This window comes from Dipteris shenzhenensis, chromosome 27 (assembly GCF_047967505.1).
Source record: "Dipteris shenzhenensis isolate YYH24624 ecotype China chromosome 27, Dip_SZ_1.0, whole genome shotgun sequence".
NCBI lineage: Eukaryota > Viridiplantae > Streptophyta > Polypodiopsida > Gleicheniales > Dipteridaceae > Dipteris > Dipteris shenzhenensis.
In genome coordinates, this window is record NC_141622.1 from 1,856,862 (window position 1) to 1,875,782 (window position 18,921).

Genomic DNA, 18,921 nt, shown 5'->3' on the forward strand with positions numbered 1-18,921 from the left:
GCATTCAGTAATACACCGGGTAGAAGCAATTAAGTATCATGACACTGCGGCCGATGTGGCCGCCGGGGGTGATATATGAGCTCATGTGACTCCATATGGAATCAGTAGAAACAATTAAGGATCATGATACTGCGGCCATGTGGCCAGGAGGGGGGAGATATGAGCTCATGTGACTCCAAAATGTAAGTAAATATATCTAGATGAATCCAGGAACATGCCCAAACTCTACCAACATGACGTAGTGCAGTTTCAATCTCATGATAGTCACTCATAAGGTTGAAACCTGAAGATTCCATCACGCATAGCAGGGACTATCTACTATGACATCCCCACTGACGTCATCAACGCCCAACCATGGGTGTAGACCACAGTATAAACATATGCTCTCACACATACAAATCCACACCCCACACATACTTAAATATCCATTTATACAAAGGTCTTCGTACTGAATTTCTGTCGGCTCTCCAGAGGTGAAGGGCAGACTCAGCCATGACAAAGGCTAGCACTAAAGGAGAAGGCTAATCAATCATCTTCATTCAATCTACAACTGCTTGTGAAGACTAAACGTTTTCACTTTAGTCTCTCCCAAACGAGCATCCAAGAAAAAAGTTTGCTCTCAAAAACCCTGGATTAAGGCTCAACCATCAAGTGATCAACGAGCTAATTGCTGACACTTTTTTTTTATCCACTTTAATCAACTCTTCCTTACAGATTTGCTAAAAAGTATTAAAAGAATCAACTTCTATACAAAAGCATAAAAAAATAAAGTAATGTGCAAGGGTTATGTTTCATCCGTAGTGCACTGAAATCTCAATCATTTGGAAATAGTATAGATACATAGCTGGATATGATACCTGAAAAGAAGAAAAGGGATCATGTCACTGCCTAATTCTTGTGTCAAAGCCTCAATTTGAAGCATAGGCAGATACCATTACACATTTCACCATTTTATTCTGCTAAGCCATACTTTAAAAGATCTTAACCGCAGCCTTGTTCACAAAGAAACCGAACTGGCCTGTTAAAATGCACATTTCTTACAAGTGCTGTGATCGGGAAAAATTCATACGCATGGCCTTATACTCCCTCATATATGAAGTGACAGTCCTTCCGGCCATATAAGAGAACACTCAAAAACTGGGCAACAGCCTTAAATAGCAATTAATCAGCTGGGGCAATCTGCCAGCTTAACGTCAGTCTTGTGGATTTACTGCTCCAGTAGGGCCTTGCACGCAAAGTTATTTCACAACAGCTTACAATATAGCATTTTCAGCTGAGTCCAGGTCTTCAAGGAGAATAGACCAGAGAACTGCATTAGCTTGGCATAAATGCAGAGGGTGCAGTGGTAAAAAGCCATTAATATTGCAGCCAGGGTGGTCGTCACAGCCCCAAAAGAGCTCAAACCTGAACTGGATCAGCCCACTTGTGAAGCTGGTTGGCCATCGCGGCCATAACTGTGATGGAAACTTTTGTTAGAATCAATGTGACTTTTATCAATATTCTCCTACCAAAGAGGATGGCTATGGTGCCCATTTCCACACTTTCACTACTCCTCCACTGTCGCCTGAAAAAACTAAACCATCAGGGCCAACTTGTAGTGCTCGGATTTCATCCTTTGAAAACATGACTCCCCTTTCTGTAAACCTGCTCAGCACATAGCCATAACACTCATTAGACTAATATATATGAAATCAAACCAATAGATCAACATTGATAAGAAGAGTTCTCAAAAAAAAGAGGGAGGAGAAGAAGTAAGGAGAGGAAAAGGGTGCTTTTCATTTTGGGGAATGATTGGGGAAATCGACATTATTCTTCCAAAGAGCAACCTAACGAAAAAAAAATGAAAAATGATACAGCTATGTTCAAGCTGAAATATGCCGTGTATTCCCCTGATTTTTTTTAAAGGTCACGGCAATAAACCTTGATATTAAGTACTTACGATGGCAATTCTAATAGATGCACTGTATTGTCATTGAACGAGCACAGTAATATAGCTTTGTTGTGATGATCCACAAATCCGCAGAAAGTCAGAACACCCTGGAACAAAGGCATAAACAGACTCAAATATATGAAAGATATACCAAGAGCTGCAAGCAATTTAAAACTCTAGAACTTAAAAGTGTTCCTCAAAAAGACCACTTCAGACCATTTAATTCATACTAGGCCGCAAGAAAAGTAAAGTCCATTACAGAACTGAGAAGATGCTTTGTGCCTCTGTACCAACTGATGAAGAAGGGGAGGAAATTAAAAAACTTTTCAGTTACTTCCTAGTCAGAACATAAGCCACTTGAAGATGAGTAGTACAAGCACCTGCTCATTCTAATTCTGTGTGTTCTCTATGCAAGTAGACATTAAACATTTACACAAAGTGGCCAGTCGAGAGGGACCCACGTTTCCAGTTGGTGGATACTTTGCAGCTAGTAAAGATGTCTAGAGTTCACTTCTGTCCATTCGCTATTTAAAGCAGTATACTATTCCCCTTTACAGCAGTGTACTATTCCCCTTTACCCGTTGCTGGGTTATGGCTGTCATCCTTAGAAGGGGCATCTACACAAAGGAATATATTGATGCCTCCACCTTCAACCAATATATAGGGGATGCCACCCTCCAGAAGGGGAATATGTAACAAGCATGTCCTACTATCTAGGATTTGACTTAGACCGTAAGCTTTGTGTCGTAGGTTTATGGCTGAATTGTGAGTCAGTGAGTATATTGTTGTCTTCCTCTGTTTTCCAGGAATTTGCTTGATAAACCGTTCCACCTCAAATATTGGATCCAACTATGATGTGGCATTCTGATTGTTTCAAAGGGATTGGACCATATCTATGAAAACAATAGTGCTACAATTCGAAGGTGTGTGAACAATATGGGAACCAAACTCATGTGATAGTGTTCTCATAACAACAAAGCATGGAGCATTGTCAACAGCTAGAAGTAATTCAATTCAAATCAAATTTATGACACTTTGTGGTCCAGCACTTGTGCGCCATTCCCACATGAAAGGATGCTACTATATCTTTCCTCCATATTCAATCTTTAACCAAAGAGGACAGGAAAGTTGCAGATGCACTATTGAGCTCTTACGCTGAGCATGCTTAAGCCACACAACTTTCCAAACTCCGGATAGTCTTGCAATCTGAAAACATAACACCGCTTCATCTCATTGATGATGATTACTTATTTCATAAGAGAAGCTTCTGTATCATGCCTGATAGTTTCATTGCGCCCCCCAAATTTACAAAGACTCCTTTCACAAGTTGACATGGCCTTCACATTTCGTTAGGCAACATGTAATGAAAGATAGCACAAGGCAGCATGCTAACTTGGCTGATTAGGAGCCTATGTGTATCCGATTCATTTTCAAGGTTATCTATTTTCTCATTGCTTATTATGCACATGCTGACTGATCACACATGTAAATTTCTATGTGAGTTTATTATACAAGACTTACACACAGCGGCTGGTCATCTTCAGCAAAATCCTATGCATAGGTCGTCAGCAATTTCACATTGGATTCTCATCATGCTTTAGTTACATTATCTTTGCTACGTTGATGGCATCTTTCGCAAGGGTATCCACAGCTTGCAAGGAAGGCGACTATGCTGCATACTTTTTTCCGCCAACACAGCCATGGACTTGTATGCTAGCATCCATGTGTGTCAACATGAGGACTTGTGCTTATGGCCATTAGACTACTGATCATTGGGAGGTTGTCATTGGCAGATTTGTAGGAAAGATACCTGGCTGTCCTTTCTCTACTACTCTAATACTTGACTGGAAACAAGTACTAGCTTTACAGGAACCTGTTCGGGCCTACAATCTCATGAAATTGGGAATTAGATACATACATGATGTGGTAGATGATCAGGGATATGTCTTATCATTTCCTCAGGCCACTGCTTCCTATGCATTGGGAATGCATCATAGATCTATATGGAAGAAAATTGCTGATTTATTACATCCTTTTCTACCCGTTCCTCCTGTGGCTGACACTGACAGGCTTATGGATTGGCAATTGCAACCCTCTGCTACCTGCACTCATCCTGTTCCTCTTCCTGCCTTAACCTCCATCAAAGCCTATAGGGTTCTTCAGCCTGCTCCATGGATTCAACAATATGCTAATTCTCTGTGGCATATAAGGAAGCCCCTCTCATGGTGACGGAAGAATCTCAGGATATTATGGAAGTATATTATGGAAGTGTAAAATGCCATTGAAACAAAGACTTTTTCTTTGGAGATGTATGACAGGTACATTGTCAGTGGGGGTCACACTTGCTAAACGTCGCATTGCACCATCCACATGCTTAAGATGTCAGGCTCCTTCAGAGACTGTTATTCATTTGCTTTGGCACTGCTCGTGTACTAAGATCATCCTCAGGAGAATTTCAGATTATCTTCGGATCCGTTTCCTAAGTCACAGATTTGAAAAACATTTCTAGCTCTTTGTCAGATTTATGAAGTCCTACTATTTCTCTCTTGGGTGCGATATTGGGCTCTTTGGACAATATGGAGTGAGCATAATTTGGCATACTTGGGTCGGCAGATTCACAAGTCATATGAATCTTTCCGAGCCTCATTGTGGCAACCCTTATATGATGCCTGCAATGAGGGTGATATGGATGCTTCTTGCATACAGCTTTTCTTTTTATGCTTCTGAACTTTGGGATGCTCTCCATTTTGGAGACCTCCCATCATGTAAATTTATGATCATATAAATATATGCACTGGATATTACCCAAAAAAAATTTGAGTGATGAGAGAGATGGCGAGCTCTCGAGCCCCCGCAGCCCTGGTCGACCCTTTATCCCCCTCTATTCCCTCCCTCGTTTTGCCCGTACAGCCCCCGTCTTCCACCTTGCAGCCTTCATCCCCATCCATACAGCTCACGTCAGCTGTACAGCATTCCGTACAGTCCGTACAGCCCCCCGGACCCCTGCAGTTATCTACCCAGCCTTCGGTTCAGCCCTTCATACAGATTTCCCCGCCCGTACAAGCTCCCGAACAATCTTTTGTTTTTTTGCTTCCTCTGTTCCTCCTGCTCGAGTCTTCATTTGACGGAAGCGCATGTTTTGCCTTCTTCATCCTCTTTCAAATCGGCAAAGCTTGATCTCACAGATGGCCCTTCTTCCCTACAGCTAGATCTTCTGCGTCAGTTATGCTCAGCCTCTGTCACAGATGTTCCTTCATCAGGTTCCCCGTTTGTTTGCGCTTTGGACTCTGCCCTTCTGGTTTCAGGTCTTCGACAGGCTCATCAGTTTGGAGTCTGTCTCTACTTTATGGGCAGGGTTCTTTCTACCGCTCAACTTCGTCATTGGGCTGAAGCTGCAATGGGTTATGATTATATTTCATCCTTTGTCTTTCTGGGCAAAGGATTTTATTATGCCCACGCTTCTTCGACTGATGTGGTGGAGCGGCTAATCAGTTGTGCTGGTGTTTCTCGGGCTGGTTTCTTCGCTTATGTCATGCCCTGGGATCCACTTTTCGATCCTTCTGCTACCCTTCTGACTCACTGTCCGGTTTGGATTACTCTCAAAGCGTTGCATGTGCCTCTTCTTCAGCATCTTCCAACTCTTGCAGCTTTTTTTGGAAGGCCTCTTCATGTTCCGAGACAGGAGTTCTTGCAAGCCTCCCGTGATGTTCGTCTTTGCATTTTGTGGGATATGACGCAACCCGTGCCATCTACTCTGGATCTTGATTTGGGATTTGCCCATCGAATGTGCATCAGGCTGCATTTTGCATCTTTTCCCACTGCATGTTATCGGTGCCGACAGGTTGGTCATTTTGCACGTGATTGCCCTTCTACATCCAGGCCCATTCCTCCTGCTCCTTCTTCAGCTGTCAAGGTTACTCTCCCTTCTCCTCCGGTTTCTGCTATGGCTTCTTTGGCGAAGCCTTCTACTGCTCCGAAGCACTACTGAAGGAAGGTTTATAAATCACAAGCAAATCTTCCTCTTGCTAAAGAAGCTCAGGATTGCACCCTTGTTGAGCACCATCAGTTTCCTTCTACTCAGGATATGGATGTACCCCTTGCAGAGGGCATTTTACAGGATGATATGCATGCTCTCTCAGGATGTTGCCCCTACTCTTACTCAGGTTGATCCTCAGAATAAAGCTCAAATGCTAAACCCTTCTTTATCAGATGCAGCTTTTTCATCAGAAGATACAGATGTTAATTTAGCTTCTCTGCCTTTGATGCCTGTGCCAGAGTTTTCTTCTGTCCAGGATGCAGAAGTACCTTTTTTACTAGAATCTTTTCATCCCATGTTACAACAGGTTTTTGACCCTCTGATTCAAAAATTTCGGATACCAGCCTATATCAAGAAGAATCACAAGGGCAAAAAACAGCTTGTTTTTATTGATGGTGTGATTTCATCACTGAGCAACAATTTGAAGCTGGAGGATGCTGTGTTTGATCCTCCTCCAGCTTGATATGTCACTTTTTACTTGGCTACCTCATTACTTTTGCTCTGAGGTTTTACTTGTAAAAATTTTTTCCTCGTACTTATTGGTGGGTTTTTACCTCTTTTAAGGTTTCCCACACATAAATATAAAGATTTCACTAAAAAAAGTGTGTGTGTGTGTGTGTGTGTGTGTACCTTCATAAGACTAAATATATCCAATCTTACAAATTAAAATTTCATAGAACAAGTGAAAGAACAAAGGTGAGAAGGGAGTAAATGACAAGCAAAGCTATGCTTATGTTCTCATAGTACCCAAGCATAAGCTGTCATCTAGGTTTTGAAAGATTCCAAGTGAACCCAGTGCTTACTATCCCAACCAAACAACAAAAACTTTAATAGCAAAAACTTCTAAAAACATAAAGTCCTCATATGTTTTTAGAAAATACAGCTTACAAACACTCACATCCAGATTTTCATGAGCGCTTGAATCTTCAGGATAAGAGTACTGTAATTCAAGATTCCCGGTTTGACTGGCAGCCCACACCTGCACAAATTAAACAACATACAATTGAAGCCTTTAGCACTGCAACACTCCTGCTTCTCAACAACTACTTTGAGCAAACCATCAAGTTTCTGAGCCAGAATACTAAGCTCATCATAGCTCAACAAACAGCATGAACAAGAGAAGTATTGTGAAAACCTGTTCTTACCTTCACTGTTCCATCTAGAGAGCCAGAGAGAAGAAATTGATTCCAACAAAGAAGCCCCATCACAACATTTGTGTGCCCTTGCAATGTCTGTAAGCATTGCCCTGTTCTTAAATCCCAAACCTGTAGAAATAGTCATGATTTGGAAAAAAAATCAGCAATATTGAATAAGGAGTAGAAATTCAAATCAAGGTCTGGATGTTAGTCAAAAAGGGCATTCCCACCTGTCCCCACCAATTATTTGCAAAAGAATTTCTCACGGAATACAAAACAAAAGACCTTTACAGAGCTTGCCTGTAAGAAAACTAATGAGACACGACACTGGATATTATTCCAAGCAGACACAAAACTCCCAAACGGAATTGATAAAAGACCTCAAGCTCAGAATTCAAATGGATAATAAATATGGTCATCTGTTGTGCGTCTAAGGAACCAGTAGACTTGCAGCTCACACTGCAAGGTAGACAACCATTTCACCTTGATTGTTTTATCCATAGAGCCAGAGTACAATTTGCCATCTGCAGATTCAAGTGTAACAACGGCTGCAGAGTGACCCCATAGAGAAGCTGCAGGTTGAAATCTGTTGGTGACAACGTCGAATTTCCAAGCTAGAATGTTGCCATCCTGAAAAGGCCAGCAGAGAGGGAGAATGTAAAAACCCTTGAGATGCAAAATATTTGAGACCAGTGAGGACATGTTAGCATATAAAGGAAGAAAGCATAATAATAAAAACGTCTGAGACAAATTCAATCATATGTTAGCAAATAAGGAAGGAGACAATATATACAAAGGGATGGTGATGCCGACTATGACAAATAGGCCTCGAGTAGTTAAATCCTAGCATGTACCAAGTGACAGCACCCACAATCAGATTGTTAGTGCAAGCGTGGTCTGAAAGTTTTAAGACATGTGCACTATTCAATTTAGGCCAAACATGATAGTTGTAGAAGTTTGATCACACCACACTACAAGTGAACAAAAAATACAATTGTGTATGAGTGAATGGCTCTTTCAAAGAACTATCACTTTGATCACCAGTAGAAATGGCCTCAGCTTGCTAGTTGTCAGATTTTCGACAAAGGGGATGTCTCATGCATCCCTTTGATGTCAGCCGAGCAACTCTCCTGCACCAAGATTAGATGGAGCTTCTCTAGCTACTTAATGTGATGGACCAGCTCCCATAGGTGGCACAATTGATTTTGCAAAGGAGGCAAGAGCATGCCTCCCAAGTATCTACCACTCTCCTCCAGGCACAACTCAGTGCGCGCGACAGCCACATGCTCATGATCGTCGCACAAGCTACAAGGCAAATTGCCCTCAACATAGCGGAGGAGTATTGAACTAAGGCTGAAGAGCTAGAAGTCTATGTCACCAAGATCAAAGATGAGCTTTCTGCCAGTGAATCCTTGGTCCACCAAACCCTTATGGACCAGTTGCACAAGGAAGAATCCAACATTTGCACTGCATAAAATTGCTGGGCGCAAGCGGACGAGCAGCTAGCTAGAATCTAAATCTAGCTGATAGGGCAACGCACCATTTAAGCTGTGCATGCATGTGAGCCGATAGAGCAATGCTGCATGCGTGATCCAATTCACATTTTTCATGTTTGGGTCCTTGTGCTAATAGGATATACCTAGATGAATCCAGGAACATTCCCAAACTCATCCTCTAAAAACACAACATAGTGCAGTTTCAATCTCACGAGAGTCACTCATAAGATTGAAAACCATAAACTCCATCACGCATAGCAGGGACTAGCTACTATGACATCCCCACTGACGTCATCAGCGCCCAACAGTGGGTGTAGACCATAGTATAAAAGTATGCTCACACATACAAATCCACACACCCACACATACTTGAGCATCCATTTATACAAAGTCTTTGTACTGAGTTTCTGTAGGCACTCCGGAGGTGAAGGGCAAACTCAGCCATGACGAAGGCTAGCACTAAAGGAGAAGGCTAATCAAAAAGTAGTCCAAATCTCTTCATTCAAGCTACAACTGCTTGTGAAGTCCAAACGATTTCATTTTAGTCTCTCCCAAACGAGCATCTGAATCTAAATCTAGCTGATAGGGCAACGCACCATTTAAGATAGAAAGAATTATCGCAATACCAGCAGGCCGCAACTTGGACGAAAACTTACAAGGTGAAATGTGCATGTCCGCTAATACGGCAGACGCATATACCTAGATGAAACCTTGTGCTAATAGGAGTCTGAAACCAAGATGACTTGGCTGATAACTTCAGTGAGCCTTTGCCAAAGTAGTTAAACAAACTACTATTTCAGTGGAAGTTTTTTATGTCACAAGATGAGAAGTTTATGACCTGACAACCGAAATATTGGTATTGGTATCAACGTAAGACTGTCTAGAGACATAGGTGCCCAAAAACATTGTCCAGCTTTCCTTAACACCTTATTAAGACTTGTTTTGACTCATCTGCAATTACTGGATGATACAACTTGCCTGACATAAAAACTATGCTTTCATTAAAAGACCTCCAGAATGACTGAAAGACTGCTCCGATACTAAATCCTGCTCATGACTCGTGACCAGAATCTCCTGAGAAAGTTTTGAGTCGGTCCTGTCTTGCCTTTCTACTGAGAGTTTAATACATGTATCATCAGTGCTTATGAGACAATTTGGGCTGTCAGGTATACTGATCTCATCAACAGCATATATTATTGTATGAAGATATGCCTCACACGTGCATGTGTCAACACAGCTGCACACACAAGTATCCATTTATACAATGAATTTCCATTAAACACTGAACGTGATGGGAAAACTCAGTCATAACCAAGGGCAGACTCAATGGTGAAGAGCACATTCCACGCACCCCACATCCATGAGTACCATCCATACAAACTTCTTCGTTATACATTTCTATCAAAGGTGAAGGGCAAACTTGATCGTGACAAAGGCTGCATTTATGAAGAAGCCTGATCAAAAGCAGTCTACATTCTCTTCATCCAAGCTACAAGTACAAGTACAGATGAGAGTTTAGGTGAAAAAACTTAGAAAAGGCCGTTGAAAGGACAACGCACCACTAGACATAAAAAGAATTATTACAATATCAACGCACTGCAACTTGAATAACACTTCACACACTGAAGGACAAACATTTACCTCAATTAATCCAAGAACATGCCCAGCTCATCATGTACCAGCTTTTACTCCATGATATCATCCACAAACCAATGACTGTAAACTTAGGGTAGGGTTCAATGCCCCACCTGTGAGCCCCCATTCTGCTCCGATGGGCAAGCCTCCGTGGGCTGCCAGCCAGAAGAAGTATGAGATCTTCCTCGGCCGCAAGATGAACCACAACCGTGTCCAAACATCCCGGAACTCTGGGTCACCCGGTGTCTTTCCCTCGAGGGAGTCCACCTCGACGAGTCCATCTGAAGTCTCTTGCCAATCCGTGTGGTGTAGGAAAAGAAAGGCACCTCATCTATCGTCTCAACTAGGCCGCCCCTGGAGGGCCAGAACCACTCCCCCGGGTCCCACTGGACCTCCCTCAGGGGTCTACCCTCCCATAGCCACAGGCACCATCGAGAGGCGTCCTGCTCTGAGATACGGGGATCAATGTGCCACTCCTTTCCCAAGCATCCTACCACTTTAATCATTTGCCAGTGTATCCCATCAAGACTCCCATCCATCCCAAGGTCATTCCCAGTGAAATCTCCGGATAGTTCCAGGGTCCTAACCTCCAAAAGTCCCGCGGTAAGGGACGCCCAGGCTGGAGGTTGGGAGCTGCTGGCCCGGAGGACGAGCCTCGTCTCTTAGGATCCCTCTCTCAGCGGACCTGCTGTTGCGACGAGGAGGCAAAAGGGGATGTCGTCATTCCCTTGCCTGATGATAGGGGTGTCGAAGTGGAATAAGCTACTACTAAAGCGGCGAGGAGAGCGGCGCGAGAGGGAGAGGTCGGGACGCGGGGGACGGAGGACAAGGGGCAGGTGGTGAGAGTGACCATCGAGGGGGGGCTGAGGGGGGGGGAGCGGGCGGGGGGAACCCTAGAGAGGGAGGGGGAAGTGAAGAGGAGGAGGGGAAGGGGGAAGTGAAGAGAAGGAGGGGGAGGGGGAAGTGAAGAGGAGGGGGCGGGAGAGAGGGGGAGAAGGAGGGAAAGGGGCGACCTCAGGCCCCCCTGCTGATAAGCTCGAGGTGGAGCACGCGGGCTCGAGTCTAGAGATAGCCAACAGATAGGAGAAAGACCTTGTGGTAAGATCAGAGGACCACACCCTTGGTGGGACTCTGAATCTATCTCTCTTGTATTGTGTCCATAGTTTTGGACGGAAATATATATTTTGGTGGTTTCTCTATCTGGCTGGTTCATTGTCTATTGATGAGTCTGCACACCTATTTTATGCACGTAAGTAAAGAAGTTTGTGATTCCACACCCACACCGCACACTATGTGAGCTCTTGGGCATTACTATAAGTCTTCCACTGCGTGTACCCTCTGTTGGGTATTTTCTAACATGGTATCAGAGCCCAAGTAGGAGGCTCGCTGGTGTGGGAGCCTGAAGGCAGGGACCTTGCTGAAGGACGACCCTGATTCAAAAGCTCTTAGGAATCGACTTCCACGACTGGAGAATTGTGTGCCCTTGCGAGAAGGAGGGTAACTCAGGTTCAGTCAAGTGCGTTCAGAATTCTCGTCTACGGAAATTAAGTTTGGTTGACTTTGCTGTGTGGTATAAACAGCAGAGATGTCGACTGCCACAACCTCTTCAACCCCTGCTTTCCCTTCCTCCTCCCCCAGTTTTCTCTCTTTCACTATCCCTAACTTTAAAGAGTCTGGAAAGCTGGACGGGACTAATGACCCGATCTAGAAAGTGGAGATCCGGAGTCATTTAGTGGCTCGGAAGTTGTGGAAGCTGACCACGGGAGTGGAGTCGAAGCCGGAGGACATGGTGGACAGAAAAGGAGAGATAGTCATGGCAGTAGACAGAGAGGAGCTCAAAGCTTGGAAAGACAGAGATGTTCATGCCCTAGCAATAATCATAGGGACTACAACGGACTTCGTTCTTCCACATATCCAGCTGGCCGAGACGTCAGTAGAGGCGTGGGCCATCCTGAAGGATCTGTACGAGACGGACAACACCTCCCGGATTGTGCTTCTTCAGCATCAACTCTACAATCTTGATATGGAAGAAGGAGATACAGTACATAGCCATTTGACGAAGGTCAAGGTGGTGAGGGACCAGCTGGCAGCAGTTGGTCAGAAGACAGACTCATGCCATTTGGCCTTGACGGTCTTGAGGAGGCTACCTCGGAGTTTCAAGAGCTTTGTTACGGCTGTGACAGCAGAACAGAGGACCAAACCTCTGACGTTTGAGGAGTTGGGTCCGTTACTGCTACAGGAGGAAGCTCGGGAGAAGCTCTACAACGAGGACAAAGACGAAAAGGCGATGTTGGCGAAGGATTCCGCTGGCAAAGGAAAGGGCAAGCCTAACGGTGGCAAGTCCAAGAAAGACGACTCTGACGATGAGGGAACTTCTAAGAGGATGCAGAAGAAGAAGTGCTTCTACTGTGATACGCCAGGACATTTTGCAAAGGACTGCAAAAAGATAAAGGCGGATCAGAAAAACAAAAAGGAGTCTGCTGACTCAGATTCAGAGGGAGAGACCAAAGCAAATGTGGTAATCAAAGAGTTGTTCCTGGTGACATCACCGAGTGTTACCAAGGTCAGATATGTTGATCCAGAAATCACAGTAAGGATGTCTGACATAGAGATGTGGGTCGACAAGGAGTCAGATGCCTTTGTGAAGGTGAAGGACAGCATGAAGCACTTGGTACCTTCCAGGTGTGTGGCTGTCGACACTGACACGAGGGTGGATTCCATGGAGGGCCCTGGGGTCTCATGGTTAGATGGATGCTGGAGTTCAAAAGGAGACAGTACAGGATTACATAGGCTCTTGGCGGGTGCCTTATTGAGGTACAAGGTTTGCTTTCAGAGCGAACATTTAGGCAGTACAACAGTCTGGTATGTATTTGATATTTTGCATTTGAGCCTTTATAGCATGCTGTGGAGAGATTCTGCTCTTCATTTGTCTCACGTGATACGAGATTGGAAGAGTTTGGCCTTCTTCGAAGGCAGAAGGGAAAGTATTGTTGCTTCTTCAAATCTCAGACACAGATTGCTAGAAGGTGATGGACAAAGAGTACTGAAGCCAGAAGAGTACCTGCTTGAGAACTCAACGAGAGTTCATGGGTTGCAGACCTTGCCAAAGGAAGGACGGGTTGAAACAGACCCTCAGAGCATGGTGCCTAGAAGACTCCAGGTTGTTCACTCATTATGAGGGGGACAACTGGAAGATCGTGATGGCTGGATTGCTCGAGTTCGAAGGCGGGAACGTGACTGACGAAGGTGGTGCCAGGAGGTGCTAGAGATGGACCTGTGTATCTAATGTGGATCCATATCTGTTGCCTACTAGGCAGCTAACATGCTGCTCACGTGGCAGTCTCTTGCCTTGTACGTGTGCCCAGATGGCCCATGTGGGAAACCTAGCTGCTCCCGCTGCCCCCTCCCGCCATCTCCTCCTTCCTGCAACCCCTTTCGCCTCCTCCGCCATCGCTCCCCCTCGCCACCTCTTCCCTCGCCCCCCCGCTGCCTCTCCGTCTCCCCTCGCCTACCCTCCCCGCCTCGTCTACCCGCGCTGCCTCCCTTCGCCTCCCCTCTCCGCTTCCCCCCCTCTCCTGCCCTTCCCCACCTCCTCCCGCCACCTCTACCACCTGCCCCCGTCACCTTCTCCGCCGCCTCCTCTCCTCTCCCTCCCCGCCGACTTCTTTCTCCCGCCTCCTCTTCACCGCTTGCCCTCGCCTTCTCTCCCTCCTCGCCTTCTCGTCCCCCCTCTCCTTCTACGCCCTCTTTGCCTCCCTCCTTCCTCTTCCATCCTTAATCCCCCTCACTCCGCCTCGTCTCCACCTCCCCCTCTGACGCTTTCTTCTCTTCTTCCTCCCTGCAGCGGGAGCATTTGCGCTTGTTAAGGCGAAAGAAAACCTTGGTGGTGACCCTTGGTTTGGCCAAAGGGACTCTATGGCAGCACCCTTGAATCCCACGGCCGTTAAGGTTCTTCTTTCCCTAGCTGACAAGCAACAGGTACAGCAAGCAGTTCAGTCCCTCCAGGACAAGGCGCTTGTGGGCCTCACGCCTACACGGAGACAAGTGCGAGAGTGGATCCACGCGAGCTTGACATTAGAGGGCGACCACATCTAGGAGGCCACCATCTATGGACCAAGCATTTTCCTCATCCAGCTGAGCTCCCCTGACACCGCCTCGACACTAGTGGAGCAGAGCCCCATACTCCTTGGCCCGCACCTTGTCTACCTCTTTCCTTGGTACCATGGGTTCACAGTGGAGGACATGGATACGACACACCATGTTCCACGGTTTTTGGTTATACTCTGTTTCCCAGGGCTCCCCAAGGACTATCGAGCCATCCTCCCTTCCATTGGCCAGGCATTTGGCACGGTGCTAGTGTCCCCGCTAGAGACGACCGCCTCCGTTCTAGGAGATGATGGAGTCCCCAGGATCAGACTGGTCGTGGAGAGCCTGGCCATCGAAGAGTTCCAGAGGACTACGACCAGGGAGTTACTGGAGCATCGACATCGACGTGTTGGCATTGGGCCGAGATGTGTCGGTGAGAGGGGGTGTTGGAAAGGTCACCTCCCCATCTGTAAGCCCCCAAATGAGGAGAGCGTGGGGGAGGGAGACCTAGGGCAGAAGATGCCCAGAGAAGAGAGAGGGGGCTGCCACATGGGCAGCACCTCACAAGAGAAGAAGGCTGCAAAGGACGGAACCTGTGGAAGGAGCAGAAGGCGGGGACAGCAAGCCCTAGATCTGACCTGGCAGGGTGCGATGATGTCAGCAGCAGTACGGTTCAGTACAGCGCTGCACATGTGGCTGGAGAAGAGCCTGCCAAAGGGCAGAACCAGCAGCAGCAGGGTGAACAGGTGCTGACATGGCTGGGGCCTGGTGGAGCAGCAAATGGGGCTGCCAGTGGGCAGTGGCATGCCTTATATAGGCTGGGCCCCTGCCTAGATTGGAGGCCAAAAGCCCTAGAAGTGTGGGGCAAAAGGCCCCGGTTTTGGAGCCCTTAAAGGGCTGGTTTTGGGGCAGACTGATCGGCCCAAACAGACCAGCCAGTCGGCCCATTTAGGGCTGAATGGTGGGTTATTTCAAGGGGCCCTTGGGGCCTATAAAAGCAGAGGCCACAGGCCTCATTTCACATCCAGCAGTGCAGCTTCCAGCAGAGCAGAAAGGAGCAGCAGAGCACAACCCTTGGGGCCTACATCCAGAAGCTGAAGGAGTACCAGTGTTGCTGCAGACTTAGCTCAAGTGTGAGGCTGAGACCTTGCCTGTCTTCTAGGGCAGCAAGGAGCTGAGGTCAAAGGACGGAGAGTCCACATAAGCTCGAGGTGGAGCACGCGGGCTCGAGTCTAGAGATAGCCAACAGATAGGAGAAAGACCTTGTGGTAAGATCAGAGGACCACACCCTTGGTGGGACTCTGGATCTCTCTCTCTTGTATTGTGTCCATAGTTTTGGACGGAAATATATATTTTGGTGGTTTCTCTATCTGGCTGGTTCATTGTCTATTGATGAGTCTGCACACCTATTTTATGCACGTAAGTAAAGAAGTTTGTGATTCCACACCCACACCGCACACTGTGTGAGCTCTTGGGCATTACTAGAAGTCTTCCGCTGCGTGTACCCTCTATTGGGTATTTTCTTAGCACTGCATATCATCCTGAGACGAATGGTTAGTCTACAAATGGATAGTGGAATACCTGAGGTATTTCTGCCATGACACCCAAAGGTCTTGGGATAAGTGTCTTGCAATTGCTTAATTTTGCTACAACAGCACTAAGCATCTCTCTATTGGCATGAGCCCATTTGAGGCAATATATGGGTGCTCAGTGGGCATGCCTTCCTCACTTGTTGCAGACTTGGCTCTGAAACATCAGAAAGCATGAAATGACTTGGAAAGGATAGAATCTCTTCTACAATTGCCTTAAAAGCTCTTCTTCCTCAGCATTGTCCAGGAGTACCCTTATCTTTTGCAAGGCTGATCGGCATCACTTTGCTGTCATGTAATTTTAAGGGCAAAATTCTATGGGAAGGAATGGCTGTAATGAAGGGGGGAAAGGGCTACCTTAGTAGCCCTTTAGCTAGAGTTAGTGGGCAATGTGGAGGGACTATATAAGTCTGCATCCACAACTCACTGTACACTTTTGATGTGACATCTAATCCTATCTACTCTCCCTCCTCTTTCGTCCTACTTGCAGCCTACTCCTACTCCTCTCTCTCTCTCTCTCTCTCTCTCTCTCTCTCTCTCTCTCTCTCTCTCTCTCTTGCAGCCTACTCCTACTCCTACTGTCTCGCTCTCTCTCTCTCTCTCTCTCTCTCTCTCCCCCCCCCCCCACCAGCCTCCTCTCAGCCCCTCCCCCTCCGCCAGGCCCTCCCTCCACCTCCGCCAGCCTCTCCTACCCTGCGCGATCACCCTCAGCCCCCGTGGGCTGCCTCCTAGCCCCCCCGCGTGGGCTCCCTGCTGTTGCGCAGCTGGTAACAGGCCCTCGGGCCTGCGTGACTAATCTCAGCCCCCATGGGCTGCCTCCTAGCCCCCACGTGGGCTCCCTGCTGCAAGGCTGCTGGTAACAGGCCATCGGGCCACCTGGAGCTGCTGCGCCACCCCTGCCACCTGTTGCGCCACCCCCTGCCTTCTATCAGCTAAGCAATGCAGGCCACAGGGGACTGCGCAGGCCGCACGGGCTACTAGGCCCCCCCCCGTACCTACTGTTTAAGCTCCAGGCCCGCCAACGTCAAGGGGCTGCCACCAGTCCCTGTCTAGCCCTTACAACCCTCATGCCTCGACTCCAGCCCTATACCTCTGCTCCACCCAGCTCCTAACCTGCAAAAATCAAGAATCAAATCAAGAAAGACTTGATATGGGCGGCCCTTAGGTGGTGGACAGTCCAAAGAACAGAAAATTCAGTAAAAACCAGAGAAAAAGAAGAGGCCATGGAAAGCTCACCCGATCAGAAAACCAGAGGGGACAAGGACAGAAAATACAGCGTAATTTGGACCAAAGGGAAGAAAGTAGAGGATGGGAATGTCAAAGCATATATACCTTTGTAAGACTAGAATAAGTCCAATCATACAAATTTAGATTTTTTGTTGTTCTAAAGATCAAAAATCTACATGCCTATCTACTATCAAAGAGGTATGTAAGCTACAAGATACTGAAATTGAATGCCTACAAAAGAAACTGGAAGAATATAAGAAGGATGAGCTCTCAAACATACGTGCCCAAATGAAGGACGACATGAAGGGATGGCAAGAAGAAATGCATGCAAAATGGGCAAAACAAATTGGGAAAATGCAGATGGATATGATGCAGGATATGGATGTGAAAAACAGTTTTCTTACATCCAAGATAGAGAGCCTGGAAGCTCAGGTGATTATTCTTCAAGACGAGAATGCAAAACTGAAAGCAAACACACACGGAGATGAAGGGGAGCTCCAGCCATCCCTACACAAGGAGCTGAACACTATTAGGGAACAAATGAAGCAGCTCAAAGGGGCAAAGGGGACGTCAGAAGAAGGATGCAAGATTTATGAACTGAAATCTGAGAATGAAAAACTCAGAGAAGACTTGGCATTCTTGCAAGACACTATGAAGGGTAAACACGCTGAATTCACCAAGAAAATCAAGAAAGGAGAGGCTGCAATCTTGGAATGGAGCGATGTGGTCAAGAAAGGCATTGCTGTCCCCAAGAAAGAGTTCATTTCAGATGCTCTAGAGGAGGATAAAAGGAGAAACAGTATGTCTTAGTCTGAGGCCTCACAGCAGGAGATACTCCTATGGCAGATGCAAATGCTTTGTTCACCAAAATGGGTGTGAACCTGACATGTGAGACAGCTTGGAGAGTTGGTAAGCCCGATGCACCCACAAGGCCACTTGTGATGAAGCTCCGAACAGCCATGGATAGGAAGACCCTCATGAGCACAAGGGTGACCTTGAAAGGAACCTGGATCTACCTAGGCAGGTGGGCCTACTGGACTTTGCATCGGATTCCCTCATAGTACCAAAACTAGATGCAGCTGAGCTCAGGATAGTGAGACACTCTGCAGATGCACCACAGGTGAAAGAGTATGGACGACATCTACTTGAGCTAGGGGCTGTTCATGATTTGATCATTTACAATGGTCTACAGAGATAGCCATCATCCGGTGGTCTCACTTGTTTCCCACATGGCGGAGGGACAAGCACAAAGGACTATCTATTGGGTTCCTTGGCCTTTACCTCACAGATATACGACTTTATTGTGCCCCCTCCCCCACTCGGTGTGCTGATCACTCGTACCTAGCCTTTTGAATCTCTACCACTATGCCAGCCACAGAGAGGGTCCCCCCCGCACCCACTCGGGTACAAGTTCACTTTGACCGTGCCCTGGACCCCATCTATGTGAGCAACTTGGCGAAGGGACTTCCAGCCCTACTACTTGGAGATGCTGTAGACATCGCCCACGCCTCAAACACCCTTTCCACAGTAGTCATGGACGCAGCCATTAGGTCCTTCCCCACGACTCGATCTGCACATGTCTCATTAGGGAAGATGCCACAGAATCCTTGGTATGATGATGAGTGCAAAGAGATGAGAGCTCACCTCACATGCGAGCAAGCCCTTGGCTACTTGACATCATCCGAGGCACAGCGGATTTCACGGCGATTTATACGTCGTAAGCGACGGGCCTTCCTCATCCGTAGAATGGACGAGGTGATCAGTTCTTTCCAAGGGGGGGATCCCA

The 18,921-nt window shown here is 46.7% G+C and overlaps 1 protein-coding gene across 1 annotated transcript in view; it reads right to left on the reverse strand.

The window, feature by feature from the left end:
• Positions 1–807: 807 nt before the first annotated feature.
• Positions 808–18,921, reverse strand: part of LOC147883722 (zinc finger CCCH domain-containing protein 17-like) — a 35,571-nt gene continuing 17,457 nt past the window's right edge. Inside the window, exons 5-9 of the mRNA XM_087398479.1 lie at positions 7,586–7,732; positions 7,112–7,231; positions 6,865–6,945; positions 1,940–2,037; positions 808–1,644 (exon numbers count right to left, since the gene is read on the reverse strand). Of these exons, the coding sequence (XP_087254605.1) occupies positions 1,521–1,644; positions 1,940–2,037; positions 6,865–6,945; positions 7,112–7,231; positions 7,586–7,732 (570 nt within the window). The 3' untranslated portion in view covers positions 808–1,520. The remainder of the gene's footprint in view (positions 1,645–1,939; positions 2,038–6,864; positions 6,946–7,111; positions 7,232–7,585; positions 7,733–18,921) is intronic.